The sequence below is a fragment of the Eublepharis macularius genome, chromosome 14, assembly GCF_028583425.1.
Source record: "Eublepharis macularius isolate TG4126 chromosome 14, MPM_Emac_v1.0, whole genome shotgun sequence".
Taxonomy (NCBI): Eukaryota; Metazoa; Chordata; class Lepidosauria; order Squamata; family Eublepharidae; genus Eublepharis; species Eublepharis macularius.
In genome coordinates this window covers 9318895-9337218 of record NC_072803.1, presented here as the reverse complement: position 1 = coordinate 9337218, position 18324 = coordinate 9318895, and the positions used below count along the sequence as shown (strand labels likewise).

The 18324-nt window shown below is 42.6% G+C and overlaps 2 protein-coding genes and 2 non-coding genes across 5 annotated transcripts in view; all 4 read left to right on the top strand.

Moving 5' to 3' along the window:
• Positions 1 to 6347, top strand: part of CLMP (CXADR like membrane protein) — a 71369-nt gene extending 65022 nt beyond the window's left edge. For both annotated transcript variants that reach the window (XM_054998178.1, XM_054998179.1), the window contains exon 7: positions 4776 to 6347. In XM_054998178.1, the coding sequence (XP_054854153.1) occupies positions 4776 to 5070 (295 nt within the window). In that variant the 3' untranslated portion in view covers positions 5071 to 6347. The remainder of the gene's footprint in view (positions 1 to 4775) is intronic.
• Positions 6348 to 11545: 5198 nt separating this feature from the next.
• Positions 11546 to 17854, top strand: HSPA8 (heat shock protein family A (Hsp70) member 8). The gene is made up of 9 exons (XM_054998177.1): positions 11546 to 11610; positions 13402 to 13611; positions 13963 to 14168; positions 14276 to 14428; positions 14528 to 15083; positions 15354 to 15556; positions 15953 to 16151; positions 16526 to 16758; positions 17485 to 17854. The coding sequence occupies exons 2-9, from the start codon at positions 13407 to 13409 to the stop codon at positions 17668 to 17670; spliced, it is 1941 nt and encodes a 646-aa protein (XP_054854152.1). The 5' UTR covers positions 11546 to 11610; positions 13402 to 13406; the 3' UTR covers positions 17671 to 17854.
• LOC129342744 (small nucleolar RNA SNORD14) lies at positions 15737 to 15834 on the top strand. Its single transcript, XR_008598238.1, has one exon. It is a non-coding gene; the product is annotated as a small nucleolar RNA SNORD14 (small nucleolar RNA).
• On the top strand, positions 16963 to 17060 carry LOC129342743 (small nucleolar RNA SNORD14). Its single transcript, XR_008598237.1, has one exon. It is a non-coding gene; the product is annotated as a small nucleolar RNA SNORD14 (small nucleolar RNA).
• Positions 17855 to 18324: the final 470 nt, after the last annotated feature.

The following is an 18324-nucleotide window of genomic DNA, read 5'->3' as shown; positions in this document are numbered from 1 at the left end:
ACCCATGAAATAAAACAGCTTACCTAAATGACTTTACATATACCCAGCATCTTTTATGAATTGGCCTGCCACCATGCAAAGCAGCTAACGATAGCATGGATGGGTGTAGCACTGTCATACAACAGCTGCATGTGTACCTGCTTTGCACAGGCAGTGGCCCAGTTTAAATGAGACTTGCAAAGTCGCACGAGCAAATTCTTCTATCCTAGCAGCAGCATCATGTTTAAATCAGACTTGAGCATACGGCAATGGCTAAAACATTAGATATGGATGTGGAAAACCAAGGTTCAAAGTCATACTCATCTACGAATTATACCTTGGGCAGACCAATTGCTCATAGCCAGGGCTTTTTTTCAGCTGGAACGCGGTGGAATGGAGTTCTGGAACCTCTTGAAAATGGTCACATGGCTGGTGGCCCCGCCCCCTGATCTCCAGACAGAGGGGAGTTGAGATTGCCCTCCACGCCAGTGGCCAGCAGGGCCACCAGCCATGTGACCATTTTCACTGAGGTTGATTTAAACTTTTAAAAACTTCCCTCTTGTTCCAGCTGACCCAAGTGACGTCATTGGCCCTGGGAGCATGTGTGCACTTTGCGCGCGCACATGTGGTACCAGGGGCACCACCTCCCGCCAAGAGTTGCCCCCTGTGCTGGCAACCCACTGAGTTCCACCACCTCTTTACCCAGAAAAAAAGACCTGCTCATAGCCAACATATCACTCACCCTGATGTGCTCAGGAGGTACAAATATAACAAGTGCCAGATAATCAAATTCAATCAGCAACAAAGTTGCGCAAATATGGAGCGCACTGATGCCTACAGGTGCTGTAAGCACTGAACACATTCTGGGACTAGGTTGCAGCTCCAGAACTAGTTTAAGTTCCAGTGCTGACTCTGCTGAACAAACAAGTATTGCCTCACACACCAAAGCATGACAGGCTCCCTCCATCAGAACTATGTGCCTGTGTTGCAATACCAGATCCAGAATGTTTTTTTTCTTCAGAAATAGAACAAAAGTCCCACAAACTGGTGATCACAGAGCCTAAAAATATGAGGTCATTTAGAACTGTGTAAAACGCTTTCAGCAGACACCAAGTAACCACTGTTCAATGGGCTTTTAACTAGGCTACTGCAAATGAAATTATTTTAACAATGATAAAATTCAAGGAGAACGTATCTGTCCATCAGTTGCCATTAACATAACCAGAGACTGCAACCATGTTATTAAGGACGTCCTAACCTTCTGGGTGCTGAAAGCAAATGTAGAACTATATTATTCCAGAAGCTTCCAAACTTCTCAACTTAACCTGAAACTTTTAACATTAGCTATACTGGTAGACAAGATTATGAGCTCAATAAAACACGAATCTGACTCAGTGCACTGGTTTGTACAGCATTGTTTTCTTGGATCAGGCCGCTGTTACAAAACATAAAACTATAAAATAACCACAGACTCCTAGCAGATAATTATTTTCATTGAATATGCATCTAGAAATTGCATGGTGTTCACCTAGTACAACTGGCTGTTTAAGAACATGAGATGGCCTGTTGGATTAGACAAGTGGTCCATCCACCTAGCCATCATCCTGTCTCACACAGCGGCCAATCAGCCACTCTGGAGGGCCAACAACAAGGAACAGAGGCCGAAGACTTCCCTGATGTTGCTTCCGGGCACTAGTATTCAGAGGTTTACTGTGTCTAAAGGTGGAGGTTCCCTGCAGTCACCATGCCTAGTAACTATTGATATCCTCCATTAGTCTGTCTAATCCCCTTTTAAAGCCATCTATGCATGTGACTATCACTACATCCTCTGTCAGGATAGTCAACATTTTAAGAACAGTAATTTCTTTTGTCTGCCCTGAATCTACTGCCCATCATCTTAACTGGGTGCCCCCAACGTCTAGTATTTTGGGAAGGGGAGAAGAAATTATCTCTGTCCGCACTTCCTACCCCATGTGTAATTTTTAAAACATCTATTATGCCTTCCCCAAGTTGTATCTTTTCTGAACTGAAAGGTCCCAGACTCTTCAGTCTTTCCTCATAGGAAAGTTGTTCCAATCCATTAATCATCTTGGTTGTTCTATTCTGTACTTTTTCCAGCTCTGCAATGTCCTTTTTGATATACAGTGATCAGAAATGCACACAGGATTCCAAATGAGGTAACAATATAGATGTATGAAGGGGCATTATAATATTGTAATAATATTGGCTGTTTTATTTTCAATCCCTTTCCTAATAATCCCCAGCATAGTCAACATGGATAGTAGCCATAATTCTCTACAAATCTAATTCCCTTTTAAAGCCATCTATACTAGTAGCCATCACTACATCCACCGAATTCCAGTTTGCTGAATCATTAAGTACTTCTTTTTGTACATCCTGAACTTAATGTCCATCAGCTTCTCTAGGTGCTCCCAATTTCTAGTATGATGGGTGAGGCAGAAGTTCTCTCTCCATTGTCTCCATCTCATCTATTAATCTGTATTTATCATGTACCAACGTAGTCATCTTTGTTCCAAGTGTCAATTTATACTGGCTTTGTCGGAACCTCTGATCCTTTCTGTTCACCTCATTCAGCCAAACCTTCCACTTTTTAAAGCAAGCCATTTGTCTTTTATAGCATCCATAACCTGGGTTGTTAACCTCACTATCATCCGTTTAGACTAGGTACATATCCTCACCTGTATGCTTTCCTCAATTAAGGTGGTTTTAAAGAGATCTGGGGAGAGAAGGTGGCCTAGTATACCTTGTTTTCATCAGATCTTGGCAGCCAGGCAGGGACAGCTCCAGTCACAACTTAGATGGGAAACCAGTGAAGGAGGCTAGGATTGCTCTGCAGAGGAATGCAATGGCAAGTCACTTTTACTCCTCACTTGTCTTGAAAGCCACTTGTTGGGGTCACCGTGAGTCAGCACGTGACAGCACATGCACACACAAAGGGATCTGACTGCGAGTTCTCCCTTTCAGCTTCATTCTGACTAGTCCTTATTTTTGTAATGTTCCCTCTTTCAAAATCAAATGTGCTCATTTTAGCCTTTTAGGGCAACTTTCGATTGACATAAATGCTGAACTTAATAGTATTGTAGTCACTGTTGCCAATTAGTGCTACTACATCTCACACAAAGTCTCGAGCTCCAATTGGAACCAAGTCCAAGGTCACTACTGCTCTAGCTGGCTCCATGACCAACTGTTCCAATGCACAATCATATGTGATACCCAGAAACTTTCTCATGATGGTATTGACTTGAGCACATATTTACCTAATCAGTCTGACGGTACCTGAAATTACCCATTATCACGTTTTTAATGGTCTTAATGGCCTGAATTGTGAAATGTGTTTTTAAGCTTTGTTGTGATCCGCCCTGAGCGTGCTGGTGTGGGGAGGGAGGAGTATAAATTGAATATAAATTTAAATAAACATTTTCTGCTTTAGTAACCTGCTTTATTTCCTTCTCCATCCTGAGATCACTCTCATGATTTTGGTCAATTAGGTTATCACCCATATTTCTAAGTTACCTGGTATCTCCATCCATAGTGATTCCATCGGAATATTCCCTTTATGTTTTGTAGCTTATTTGACTCAATGCCCTTTGATAAACAGAACCCCACAATGCATCCTTCCCTAGCCTATCTATAGTGTTTTTAGCAAGGGATATCCATATCCCAAACTTTCCCATCATTTCCACAAAATCTTGGACATGCCCACTCTGTCTACGTTGTCATTCAGCACTGAGCGTCCCAGCTCCCCTGTCTTGGCGGAGAATTCTAGCAATGGCATACAGATACTCACACATTTTTTCCTCTCCAAGGATCCTCACCCTCTGTGACCCTTTGGTCTCCTCACATGGCCACTGTTTGCTACATTACTCTCATTCTAGAAAGCCAGTGCGATGTAGTACATAAGAGTGACAGACTAGAATCTGGGAGACTGAGGTTCAGTTCCCTGCTCTCCCATGAAAGTTTGCTGGGTGACCTTGAAGTAGGTTAGACCTCTCAGTCTAACCTACTTCACATGGTTGTTGTGAGAGAGAAAAATGGAAGCGAATTATGTAAGCTGCTTTGGGTTCTCAATGGGGAGAAAGGTGAAGTATAAGTAATACAAAATAATATAAAATAATAATAAATTCTTAAGTTCTTGCTTGCTTTCACAAACATCATCTTGAACATTTACTAAACCATTCCTTAGAAACGAGTCATCTCAAATGGGAGGCTCCCCTGCTCCCATTTGTTCTTAATTAAGGCATCCTCCATAGCAAAACAGGTCACGTGATCCAAATTACCACATACTATAGGGGAACAAGGTAACACGGTTAAGGGGATAATACTGATATTAACCACTATACTGTGGTCCCAAGAATTAATGGCAAAAAGTTATATACTGCTGATATGATTTGGGCCCTGTGGTTGCATTAACCCTTAAGACTTAAATATGTAAACTGTTAGTCCTGTGAAAGACTTCTGTGATGTTTACTCATACAATCTTTCTGGTCAGCGAGTACTTTTATTTTTAATGTCCTGGATTTAACAATGCTGCATTCCTTCCAACAACTTCAGACTCCTTATTAAAAATGGAAACCAATACCCTTTGTGTTGTGATATATGTAAACCATTTCATGTATCATGGATGATGTAGAGTTATGTAATGAATTACTGAATATTTGACAAACAATCCAGAACCGTTATAAGCTTCTAAAAAGTACCAAAAAAATATATGATGCACAAATGTTTCTGGTTCTCACAATTTATTAGTTTAATTGCATTGCCTTTCTTGATTACAGAGAAGATGCAGAGGCTCCAAAAGCCCGATTAGTCAAGCCTGGCTCCTCTTCTTCTGGTTCCAGAAGCTCACATTCGGGTTCCTCCTCCACAAGATCAACGGCAAACAGTGCCTCCCGCAGCCAACAGACATTGTCAACAGAGGCTACCCCTCATATAACTCCAACGCAACACAGCCAGGTGGATACAGATGGCAGGGAAATTGAGCCAAAGAAAATTAATCACACCAACTTGGTGAAAATAGAAGCCACATCAGCCATGGTGCCTGCACAGAGTAGGGCTTTCCAGACAGTTTGATTGCTCCTTATCTGTTCATATGGCCAGAACACACACAAAACACCAGCCATATACCACTAGTTTAGTTTATCTAAAAGCAACTTTTCCCTTACATTCACTCACTAAACACACAACAAAACCCGTCACTCAGTATTTTTCTCAGTATATTCCTGTTCTGACTACAACTACAGAATTGAAAAGAGAATTCACATTGAATAATTTTGCTTCCTTTTTGGCTATCGATTCTTAAAAGGAATGTTTATTTTTTAAAAGCTGGAATAAAACATTCTGGTGTTTGGAACCTTTTTTTTTTAAAGAAACAAAACTCGCAATATTCTAACTGAATTCTGAAGGGGACAGAATAATGAAGGGGACAGAATTTGTGCTGTTCTACATGGAATACGCTCATGAGTCACTATCTTCTCAGCCGTGGCACCAGCTTCACTGGTTAAATTATTTTGATCAGCTTCAAAAGAACCTGACAGTAATGTAGCCTTTTGCTGAATTACATACAGGAGGATGTCACAGCATCAAGACAGAGATTACTAAACTGAAAGAATACTAAGAAGCAGCAAAAAAGTTTTGCACTCAAGTTTTTCTGTTCATGGGGAAGACCTCCTTTGAACATGTCAGTATGTTAGTATGTCAGAATATTAGAAGATATGTATGACTAAATAAAAAACACAAACATGTCCTTTGCCTCTACACTTGGTATTAGATTAACGAGCCAGACCTACCATTTTAAACACTACTACTTAAGAAAGCATTCTATGACAAAAATTAACTAAATTTCACAGATATTAGGAGAAAGAAAGTGTTATACTTGAAGAGTGGCAGAGATTATTTCAAGACACCAAAAATTCACTTTCCAAAGGAATTTAAGTGCAATGACTTTTGAAATTAATGTTACTGAAGGCTAGTTCAGAACAGAAACTCATCCCAAACTTTTTGTAAAATATTGTATTTAAAACATTTAATGTTATCTTGTATACTAATTACTATTTAGTGTGGTTGCATACATCTTCTGTTTTTTAGTTCTTTTTGAGCAAAGTTACAATGCCATCCTAAGCAAAGTTTGACTGCAAGGGAACTACAAAGGTGTATCTCTGCTTAGGATAGTACTGTAAGTTTACTCCTCTTCTATCTGCTATTATTGTTGTACTTGTGCTCACAAAGAGCAACACAAAAGGGAAGCAAATATTTATTATAGATTCCTTCGAATCAACAATTTAGTAAGACTGTTTTGTTGTTGTTTTTAAATAAAGACACTGCTGTGCAAAAGCTGCAGTTTAAAGAAATCCAGAATAGTGTCTTAATTTTTCTATGTAAGTAGAATTTCCTAGCTAAACACCTACACTGTAAATTTTTGTCCTTGCCCCTCAGTGATCCCAACTTCTCCAAGCCCCATTAAATTAATGTTTCCATGTTAATGTCAGGGTCTAATGAATTTGTTTCAGTTGGTAGAAACTACCTCTATTAAGCTTGCGAGCCATTCAGAAACTTTGATTGTGAGTGGTTTGGTGTATGGGAAGGGGGGGAGGTGTTCCATCTCCTGGCTGTTATAGAGGGAAGATCTTGGAAATTTATATAGTACTTTTAAAAAAAAAGAGCAAACACTTTAAAAAATCACAATTTCATTCTGTCATAACTGTTTGTAGAATAAGGCCGATTTTATCAGATTATTCTCTGTTGCCAGATTATACATAATATTTGGGTACAGGGGGGGGATTTGTTCAGTATGGTCAACAACTAGGAACTGAAAAGAGTAACAGCAGTACATTTGTGACATTTTTTTGCAAAAACTAATTGCATCATTTATGTAAACCACTCACATCAGCATCTCTGGTACTGTACTACTATATATGGCAGCAACAGTATGCTTTCAACATTCTTAAGCCACTTAGAAACAATGACAATAAACAAAAGCTACAACAAAATGAAGATTGCAAGCTACTGGACATATCTCCAAGGAATTCTATAGATTCTATACACAACAAAAAACAATTCTGCTAGGGGAAAACAGCTGTAAGAAATAAATCCCATAAGGCCTTATTAGCAGCTATAAATAAATTCCACCTGATGTAGTTTAAATAACAAATAAAATGCTTATGAATCAACAACAGATATGCTCCTAAAACAAAAAAAACCTGTACGGACAAAACTTCCTATGGCAATCATGAAAAGATCCCTCCGTGCCAAGAAAAGAAATGAGTTTCATCATCTCATAAGGAGTCCACATGAAGAAAAATGAAAAGTTTGTGTGGTACACAGAAGGGACTCACAAATGAATTATACCCTTACATAAATGGCAAATGACCATAAGAAGTGGAACACCCAGACCACAAGCTATTAATGTGGAAGCAGCACAGTAAAGAAAGACGGTATTTTCTTTCACTAGTTGCCAAGTTTGTGATGAAAAAAACTATGACATCTCTCAAACCCCAATATGAATATCGTAAAAAAGAGAGAAAAAACAGGAAGCCCTGAAGATGTTTCTTGCAACAGCTTTTATATAAGATCAATGAGGGAAAGCATAGCTTCCATTTTACCCATTATCTATAAAAGAACGACTGCAAAAGTGTATGATGCCAACACTGTACAACTAGCTATGTTCCAATATACCCTAATTTCTTACTCCTCCTCCCTGAAATGTATATATCAGGTCCTTTCGCTAGAGGAAAGTTGTATTTAATCAAAACATGTGGAGTGGGGAATTCCAAGTTAAACAAAACCTCACAGGAGTGGTAAAAAGCAAGACAGAAATTGAATGTAGTGAAAACATGTAGTTCAAAATGTAGAAATATAAAATTGCCTGCAGTGATGAAAGCACAAAATGTTATTATTTTCTGTAGGAGAAAAACTTTGTTGAAAACATTATCCACTATATCTTTTCAATACTAAACTTTTTATTCCCACTGCACTTCTTCAATATCAGAGATGTGCCCAGAAACTACTAAAAGATAGGGAAAGATTATTTTAGAAAGCAACTGAGACTTCTATGCACAAGTTTCTTTCCCCTTCCTTCACCCCCAATAATCTTAACAAGGGGGGGTTCCATTATTTTTTACATTAGGCAAAGGACAGCAAGAAAGTCCCTCAACATGTCAGGAAAAATCTAGAGCCTTCCCTGCAGAACTGGTTTTAATCACCTGGCATACTCCCTGGAAAATGTGAATGAAGATAATTTGCAATTCTGAAAGGTAGTCAGCACATATCTGGATTGTGGGAAAAGTTGTCAAAGGTCAAAACCAGTAACTCCCAGGCAGGGCTGAACCCTTGAACTTATCATCTTATCACTAGCTTACGTGTATTTTTTATGCAAATATAAAAACAGAACTTTTAAGGTTGTCAGCTCTGAGTAGGCAAGTATCTGGAGATTTGGGGAGTAGAGCCTGGAGAGGGCTGGGTTTGGGGAGGGGCTGCAGCTCAGCAGGTTACAATGCCATAGAATTCACCCTCCAAAGCAGCCATTTTCTCCAGAGGAACTGATCTCAGGAGATCAGTTGCAATTCTGGGAAATCCCCACCTGGAGGCTAGCAACCTTAAGGAACGCAGAGCCAAGAGCTTCCCTTAAAAATTGCCTTTTATGAAGGAAGCCTTTGAACATGTACAGAGCAACTTTCTCCAACATAACTCAATGAGAAATGGGGGAGGGCAAGGAAAGGTTCAGCTTTAAACGAGGTCTGCTGCTGTTTTCAAAAGTCACAGGCGTTTAACTAGGGCAACAACACTCAAGAGAACAGCTTGAGTGGTACAGGGGTATCCTGTTTGGCTGGAAGAATACAGCTTCACTTGATGGAATGACTTTCAGCCAGTCATTTTCAGTATTTTGAGTCCAGTAGCAGATACAAGATGGGATGGGTGTTACAAATAACACCTATATAACATCTATATTACGCCAGCTGCATTGGCTACCAGTTGAGTACCAGGTCCACTTCAAGGTTTTGGTGTTGACCTATAAAGCTCTATGCGGACTCAGCCTAGCATATCTGTGGGACCACCTCTCCCTATATGTACCCGGAGGAAACTTCATTCTACAAATAAAAAACTTTTGGTGGTCCCTGGCCCAAGGGAGGCTTGCCTGGCCTCGACCAGAGCCAGGGCCTTTTCGGTACTCGCACCGGCCTGGTGGAACTCTCTGTCTGATGAAACCAGGGCTCGGCGGGATTTCCACCAGGCCTGTAAGACAGAGATGTTCACCACCCTCTAGATAGACATATGGGCTATGCCTGAAATGCAGTATTTTACTGTCGCCATCTTGAGGATTAGTTTTATTGTATATAGTTGTTTTAATTTTACTGTAATGTTTTATCTGTTTTAAAGTGTTATTTATGTAAACTGGACTGTTGTACTCCGCCCTGAGCCAGCCTGTGGGAAAGGCAGACTAAAAAAAACTAATATAATTAATTAAGAAAAATGGAACACTCCACCCTGCGCCCCTGAGTTGAATCCAGCCTGGGCCTGTTATCCACCTTGAGCCTGCTTGTACGGGGAAGGCAGAATATAAATCGAAAATATAAATAAAAATAGACATTTTATCTCACTACAGGCATCTTATCTGGAAGATACAAAGAGGCATCTTATCTGGGTTTGGGGAGGGGCTGTATCTTAACTAGAAGATACTAAGAGGCATCTTATCTCACCATAAATGCTAATTTGTGCTCTAATCAAGCTGCATTGTACCACTGTACCTTTACATCCTGACATCTTCACTAAATCTCTCCCATCAAACTGTACCTCTGTATCCTGATGCCCTCCCTTATAACACCCAACCCCTTTGGCTGGGATGTAAGGGTTCAACCCTACTTCTATGCAGGGTTGCCAACTCCAAGCTGGGATATTCCTAAAGATTTGGGGGCTGGAACCTGGGGAAAGTGAGGTTTGGGGAGGGAAGTGACCTAAGTGAGATATGCCTTCGAGTACACCCTCCAAAGTAGTCATTTTCTCCAGAAGTGATCCCTGTAGTCTGGAAATTAGTTAGATCAAAATGGGTAGCCGTGTCTGTCTGTAGCAGTAGAAAAGAGCAAGAGTCCCATAGCACCTGTAAGTCCAACAAAATTAGTGATGGGATATGAGTTTTCGTGAGTCACAGCTCACTTCTTCAGATAGCAGTGAGCTGTGACCCATGGAAGCTGATACCCTACCACAAGCTTTGTTAGTCTTATAGGTGCTAATGGACTCTATTTAGGGTTGCCAGCTCCAAGCTGGGAAATTCCTGGAGATCTGGGGAGTGAAACCTGGAGAAAGTGGGGTTTAACGAGGGAAAGGACTTTGGCATAGCATAATTCCATGGAGTCCACCCCCCGAAGTAGCCATTTTCTCCAGGTGAACTTATCTCTGTGGGCTGGAGACCAGTTGTAATTCCGGGAGCTCTCCAGCCACTACCTGGAGGCTGGCAACCCTAACTCTATTCCTTTTCTTCAGGAGACTGGCAACCATTTGAAGAAAGTGTGACTCGTGAAAGCGTATATCCTGAAAACCTCGTCCGTTTCTAAGGAGCCACTGGACTCAAACCCTGTTCTACTGCAAACCTACACAGCTACACGTTTAAAACGGCTAGTCACCCACACGCTCTTGGGCTGGCCTACCTCACAGGGGTGTTGCCAAGATAAAACAGGTAAGTCCCACAGGCCCAACGTGAACTTCTCAGAGAAGGGCCGGCATAAAGAGGAAGCGACTAATAATTTGGAGAGGAGAGTGGATTCATTTCCTCTACTACCAGGCCTAGAATTCGGCTTTTATTCCTGCGTGAACTCCACGTCCTTGTTTAACCTTGGCACTCAGCCAACGCCCTGCGGCATCCCAACTCTCTCCGCCGCCATTTTGTGGCCGCCTCACTTCATTCTTTCCTCACGGCGCCCTCAAGAAAGCGGCAATCATCCCCTCCCCACCGCCTTCCCGCTGAGGTAACCAAAAACTTGATTGGTCAGTTCCACCCGCGCGTACAAATATTCCTCAATCTGATTGGTCAATTTTTTTTCACTTCACTATTCCCGCTCGCGCCCCCGTTGTTGCTCTCCCCTCCCTCTTGACGGTTATGTACATTTCGAGCCGAGTTTTATGATACGATTGGCTCCGCCTCAGGCTCTCTCCCACCCACTCTTCTATTCCTTCAGAGCCCCCTTCCCAATCCGATCTCGCTATGCAAATAGCCAGCGGCCAAAGGCATCTCATTGGCTGGCAGCCGGTCTTCTTCCTACCCACGCTCGCTCTCGCTGCGGGAAAATTCTAGAAGAAAGGAGGAAGACGAGCGAGGAAACGAAGCCGGCCGGCCGGCTCGTTGACTCATTCGCCCTTCCCCGCCCACTTTAGCTTTCGTTTATTGCGTCACACAAGCCGCGCGCGCAACCTCTTCGCTCATTGGCAGGCGGCGACGAGAGGGCGGGAAAAAGGACAGGAGGAGGCGCGTTCAGATTGGTCCAGGGGCCGGAAAGAGGCGTGGCTTTTCTGGAAGGTTCTCAAGGGTTATATAAGGCCTCTGGGTAGCCGGGGGAAGTCGCTTTTGCACAGCGGTCCTCGTGGTAGGCATTTCTTCTTGGTGGCTTTGCGGCGTGTGAGCAGGTAATCGCCTCTGGGGAGCTTTGTTATCCCGTTCTCCTCTTTAATACTTTGCTCGTCTGTCTAGAAAGTCAGTTTTTAAGTTCTTCATTGCTACGATTTAATGGGGGAGGCGTTCGTAATGGCAAAACTTTGCTTATTTTTCTCTTTGTTTAAATTGGCCTTAATGTTCAAGCAAGGGAGTTAAAAGTTAACGTGCTGTATTGCTGTTCAACCTGTATAAACCTCATTTTTAGGCCATAAACCTGACTGTAATAAATACTAATTTAAGCTTTTTTAAACAATATCTTGTCTACTATTCTGAGTCAAAAACAATATCTACAAGCGGGCGAAGAGAACTTAATTTTTACCCTCGATTTGGGAAAGAGGTTGTAATTTAGTAGGTGATTTAACGCGATCCAGTTCGGGTCTGCTGGCAAAGAAGCCCCGCTGTTCTTAATGGCTGTGTCGTTGTAGTCTTAACCCCCCCCCCCGCTCCTTTCTAGTCGGCTTCCTCATTGTTCTCCCAGAAATGGTGGGCGGAAGCGAGGTTTTGCAATTTCGGATTGGGAAATTCCTGGAGACTTGAGGGTGGAGCTTGGGGAGGGACCTCAGCAGTGTTTCATGGCACAGAGACCCTCTCCAAGACCGCCATTTTCTGCAGGGAACCTGATCTTTCGTAATCCGTGGAAATCCTGGGAGCTCTCTAGGCCCCATCTGGAGGGTGGCAACGCTAGTTGGGAGGGGAGTAAGGCGAGCCGGGGTAATTCAGGGCTTCGGGGGCAGAGAGAAAATTGTGTGCGGTCAACATTTGGTGGGGGGACGTGAGGAGCAAGGCTCTCTGAACACAATGAATGCTAGAAAAAGGCGGATCGAGGTCTATATTTCCCCCTGTATTGACCTGAGCCTGGCATGGGGAGGCGGCGTATTCTAAACAGGCCATAAAAACGTTGCTAGACGCCAAGTGTAGGTTGCCATTTGCCGCTTCTCTTTCTCTGCCGGTGTTGCAAGAAGCTTCCTCGGCCTCCCCTGTCTCTTTCTCCTTCCCCCACGTGCTCCGCAGCGCGCCCTGCCGGTTCCGGGCGGCACCGCATCACGTGGCCCCCGCTGGCTCCGCCCCCTTGCGGCCCTTTCCTCCCCCGCCTTGCAGAGCGTCGCGTGGCATGCCGGGAGCGTTCATTCAATCTCGCCCCCACGTGGCTCGGCTTCCGGTCGGGCCACGTGGTGTGACGAAGGTCGCTTTGATCTTCGGTCCTGGCCACGTGGCTTCTGCAAAGCCAGCAAAGGAAGCCAAAGGAGGTGAAAGGGTCTTAAATGACGTTATGCAATTGTTAGTGCAATTTTTATAAAAGATGGTTCTTTCATATCAATATTTTAAAGGTGCCTTGAGCAGTAGACCTTACTAAGGTCCCAGATTCTCCCTTCTACTATTTTTGGCAGCCTCTTACAGTATATTCAAAAGAACTATATGGTATTATGCAGTGATGTGCAAAGTTTTAGAGATGCCCCTTTCAGAGCAAAAGCTAAAAAAGTACCTTGGGCATTAAGCATCTTATTGGTGCTGGTCCTCCCTATCTATTTTTGGCAGCCTTGTATAGCACTATACATTCTGACACTTGATGCTCACTGAAAGTTTTTAAGTCATTATCAAAAATACAGAGGCATACAAGTGAGGACTCACCTTCACAATATGCGTTTTAAAACTATTTAGTGTTCTGGATTCTACTAGGCTGTCACAGCCAGCCCAACTTTTGTACTTAATACAGTTGTAAACATGCTACTATTTGCTAATCTGTGTATCTTGTGTGTTTGCAGCTACAATGTCTAAGGGACCATCTGTTGGGATTGATCTTGGCACCACGTATTCCTGTGTTGGTGTCTTCCAACATGGCAAAGTGGAAATCATTGCCAATGACCAGGGCAACAGGACCACTCCAAGCTACGTTGCGTTCACAGATACAGAAAGGCTTATCGGTGATGCTGCAAAGAACCAAGTGGCAATGAACCCCACTAACACAGTTTTTGGTAAGAGAACTTGAGATTTTCAGCAATATAATGTGTGAATTTCTGTGATTCTGGATTTGTTTGCACAATTATATGTTCAACTGGAGTGAAACTGTCCAGTTGTAAATGGAGCTGCTCAATGAAACCTTGTACATAAGTTCTTGCCAACATGGGGTATAATGTTGTATGTCTACTAAAAACAAGTAGGTGTCTTTTATCACTTTAAAGTCTAATGGATTTATATAAGCTTTCATGAATGCCCTTGTGTATTTCTGGAAGTCCCCCCTTTCAAAGCCTCTAGGGTAGTGTTGTCATGATAATATTAGAATGGAAATGACTGTTGTGTAATTAATCTTTGAACTCTCTTTACAGATGCAAAGCGCCTGATTGGCCGCAGATTTGATGATGCTGTTGTCCAATCTGATATGAAGCACTGGCCTTTTACTGTAGTGAATGATGCAGGCAGGCCAAAAGTGCAGGTGGAGTACAAAGGAGAGACAAAAAGCTTTTACCCAGAAGAAATATCTTCCATGGTGCTGACCAAAATGAAGGAAATCGCTGAGGCATACCTGGGAAAGGTGAGGCGTTGAACATCCCAGTGAAACAAAGTTCCTGCTGTTAAAACTAAAATGAACACCCTGTAAAGTCATGCATGGTTCTCAATTTCTCCTTGCTTTCCTTGTAGACTGTTACAAATGCTGTGGTCACAGTCCCAGCTTACTTCAATGACTCTCAACGCCAGGCTACAAAAGATGCTGGAACCATTGCTGGTCTCAATGTGCTCCGGATCATTAATGAGCCAACTGCAGCTGCTATTGCTTATGGCTTGGACAAAAAAGTGAGTGGTGGAAAAACAACACAATCCAAGGGGAGGGTTTGGGCACCTTAATTTGCATGATGTACTTTTTACATACTACCTTTTAATACCCTTTTCTAGGTTGGTGCTGAAAGAAACGTCTTGATCTTTGACCTCGGAGGTGGCACTTTTGATGTGTCTATCCTCACCATTGAGGATGGCATCTTTGAAGTAAAATCCACTGCAGGTGATACCCACCTGGGTGGTGAGGACTTTGATAACCGAATGGTCAATCATTTCATTGCTGAGTTCAAGCGCAAACACAAGAAAGACATCAGCGAGAACAAGCGAGCCGTTCGCCGACTCCGCACTGCCTGTGAGCGTGCAAAACGCACACTTTCCTCCAGCACTCAAGCCAGTATTGAGATTGATTCCCTGTATGAGGGCATTGACTTCTATACCTCGATCACAAGAGCTCGTTTTGAAGAGCTGAATGCTGACCTGTTCCGTGGCACTCTGGATCCCGTGGAAAAGGCCCTGCGGGATGCCAAGCTAGACAAATCTCAGGTGCATGATATTGTACTGGTTGGCGGGTCCACCCGAATCCCTAAGATCCAGAAACTCCTGCAGGATTTCTTCAATGGCAAGGAACTGAACAAGAGCATCAACCCTGATGAAGCTGTAGCGTATGGTGCAGGTAATTTGGAAACGTTTAAGCTTTTAACAAATGTAAACCTGTTGTAAATTACCGAAATGTTGCTCTCAAGCTTCGGCAGGTAGTGACAAAAACGTATCGAAACCAGTACTTTCTACAGAACAAAATTTAAGTCTTCCTGTTAACTTGGTTTCTAAAGCTGTTTGTTCTTTTACCTGAATTGGCCAGAACTTAGAATGTCTGAGAGGATAGAACTAGTTAACCTATACTAATGATGAATTAATTTCTCAAATCATCTTTTTTTTGCTCTAGCTGTTCAAGCTGCAATTCTGTCTGGAGACAAATCAGAGAATGTTCAAGACCTGCTGCTGTTAGACGTCACTCCTCTGTCACTCGGTATTGAAACAGCTGGTGGAGTCATGACAGTACTAATCAAACGCAATACCACAATCCCTACCAAGCAGACTCAGACGTTTACAACATACTCTGATAATCAGCCAGGTGTACTGATACAGGTATGAACGTCCCCATTCTGTTTAGAGCATGTAACTAAACTTGGAATTAAAGTTCCATGTATTTTCAATCTTGTTGCAATAGTCTATGAAGCTTTGGAGAGGTCACGTGCCTGGCAGCATGAGTTGTGCTGCTAAAAGCTGTTTAAAGGAACTTGAAAAACTAGACAAATCAGTCTCTGGTCGCAATGATGAAAGTGATTCCAAAACCATTCGTAGTTTCCACCAGAGGTTGAAAGACCTGTGTTGGCCTAAAGAACCTTCCTTGGATGTCTGAGCGACTTGTCTAGTATTCTGTTGTCCCATTTTATTAAGCTAGTTAGAAAATGCATTCTAGCAAGATACATGTCCCTCCAAAACACTTTTCAAAAGCTAACATAATGTCTCTTTTAACTTCAGGTTTACGAAGGGGAAAGAGCAATGACCAAGGACAATAACTTGCTGGGCAAGTTTGAATTGACTGGCATCCCTCCAGCCCCAAGGGGTGTACCTCAGATTGAAGTGACATTTGATATTGATGCCAATGGTATCCTCAATGTGTCCGCTGTGGATAAGAGCACCGGCAAGGAGAATAAGATCACAATTACTAATGACAAAGGTAAACATAGACTAAGGTCCTGTCCTAAACTAGGAAATGCTATGGGTGGCTACTGATCAAAATACTAAGAACTCAAAACACCCGTGACTTGTGGGCACAAAAGTTATGTTAGCTTTAATTTATAGTAAGGTGAGCTCATGGCATGGGTGCTATCAGAGCTTTTGTTTGGGAAAAGAGGTGGTGGAACTCGGTGGGTTGCCCTCAAAGAGGTTCCGGAACTCCGTTCCACTGCGTTCCAGCTGGAAAAAAGCCCTGGGTGCTGTTACTTTTAAGTTCTAATATTAGTAAGCGGCCATATCTAGTGTGTGTATCAGCAACGTTGGTTAGTATTAACAGTTTTGCACTAGACTAAACACTGTTTATCTTTTATGTAGGTCGTCTTAGCAAGGAAGATATTGAGCGCATGGTGCAGGAAGCGGAAAAATACAAAGCTGAAGACGAAAAGCAGCGTGATAAAGTGTCATCCAAGAACTCCCTAGAATCCTATGCTTTCAATATGAAAGCAACAGTTGAAGATGAGAAACTTCAAGGGAAAATCAGCGATGAAGACAAGCAGAAGATCTTGGACAAATGCAACGAAATAATCAACTGGCTGGATAAGAATCAGGTATGTGTCTTGGCGGGTGTGAAGATGGAAGGGAATAATTTTCAGTATTCTAGTGTAATTGCAGAGAGGTGAACTTGGCTGCTTCAACCAAAAGCGTTAATGGCTGTTGGGCAGATGGCAGCAGCAGCATAAAAGAAATACAGATCTGGCTTTTGTCTGGAAGGCTGTGGCTTAACAGTAAGCAGGTTTGTGCTCGGGGCATGGTCGCAATGATGAAGATGATTCCAAAACCATTCGTAGTTTCCACCAGAGGTCGAAAGACCTATGTTGGCTCAAAGTACCTTCCTTGGATGTCTGAGCGACCATTCGCCATATAATGCTGACCTTGTACTTGGTGATAGTCCTGTTTGCCAAATGGTAAGCAAGGGTTCTCAAAATCTGCCACATTTATTTTATTCTGCTCTTGTCCTCAGGAGGACCCAAAGCAGGTTACGACACAAAAAAATTACTGAGAACAGCATACACAAAGCCAGACAGAAGAATTTAGGGGAGGCAGTAAAATTTAGTCAATACAAGCTGGTGGGCCTGTGCACTTGCAAATCATACAAGAACACGAGTGTTAAGGGAAAGCATATTTTGTTGTTGGTTCTTAGGCAGTATCTTCTAGAAGAGGGTCCGCAGAAGAACTTCAGCTTGTCATACTTGTGTGATATTTTAGCTCTAGAGTTTGAGAAGTCCTGGCTTCTATTACTCAACATGTAACATTCCTCCATCCCTGTATTTTAGACGGCTGAGAAGGAAGAATTCGAGCACCAACAGAAAGAACTGGAGAAAGTTTGCAATCCCATCATAACCAAGCTGTACCAGAGTGCAGGGGGCATGCCCGGAGGCATGCCTGGTGGCTTCCCTGGTGGAGGAGCACCCCCATCTGGTGGAGCATCTTCAGGACCAACCATCGAGGAGGTGGATTAAGCTCTAGAAATGGCATTCCGTAGAGCACCTTCAAGACTGAAGGACTCATACAAGGGCATTCTTCATACCTTGAACACGTGCACAGGGAGGGGAAGGCAAATAACTTTGCACTTTACCAGTACTGTAAACAAAAGTGAAAATGCAACTTGAGTCTTAATAAACCTATTTAATTGGCAACTTTAAAGATTGGTGGTTTTGACATTCTCTTACTTGCAACCTTCATCAGCTCCAGCAGTCCAAGCTGACCTCTGGCTTATGTGCAAACCAGCTAGCACAAAATAACAGATTTATACCAAAGGCTTCAGTGTTCAGGGGAGAGCTAGTACTACTTGAGAATGAATACAAAATAGCATGCTGGGCTTAAGGTCACATTCTCTTACAAGCTAAAGAACACATTCTGCAGGGTGCAAGGAGGGTAAGAGCAGATATTTAGCCAATATTGGAGTTCTGCACAACTAAACATGCTCATGGCTGTGGGTGAAAAAAAATAGGCTGGGTTAGCTCTTACTAGTACTCTTTAAAGTAGAGTGCTATAATAGTTGAAGGAAACACCCCTGGCTGGAAAGCTGAGCTCTTTAATATGCTTTCTGATGTCATGACATTCAGTAGAACACTTACAAGAGATGACGGCTGCCCCCCAAAAACTGCTGCAAA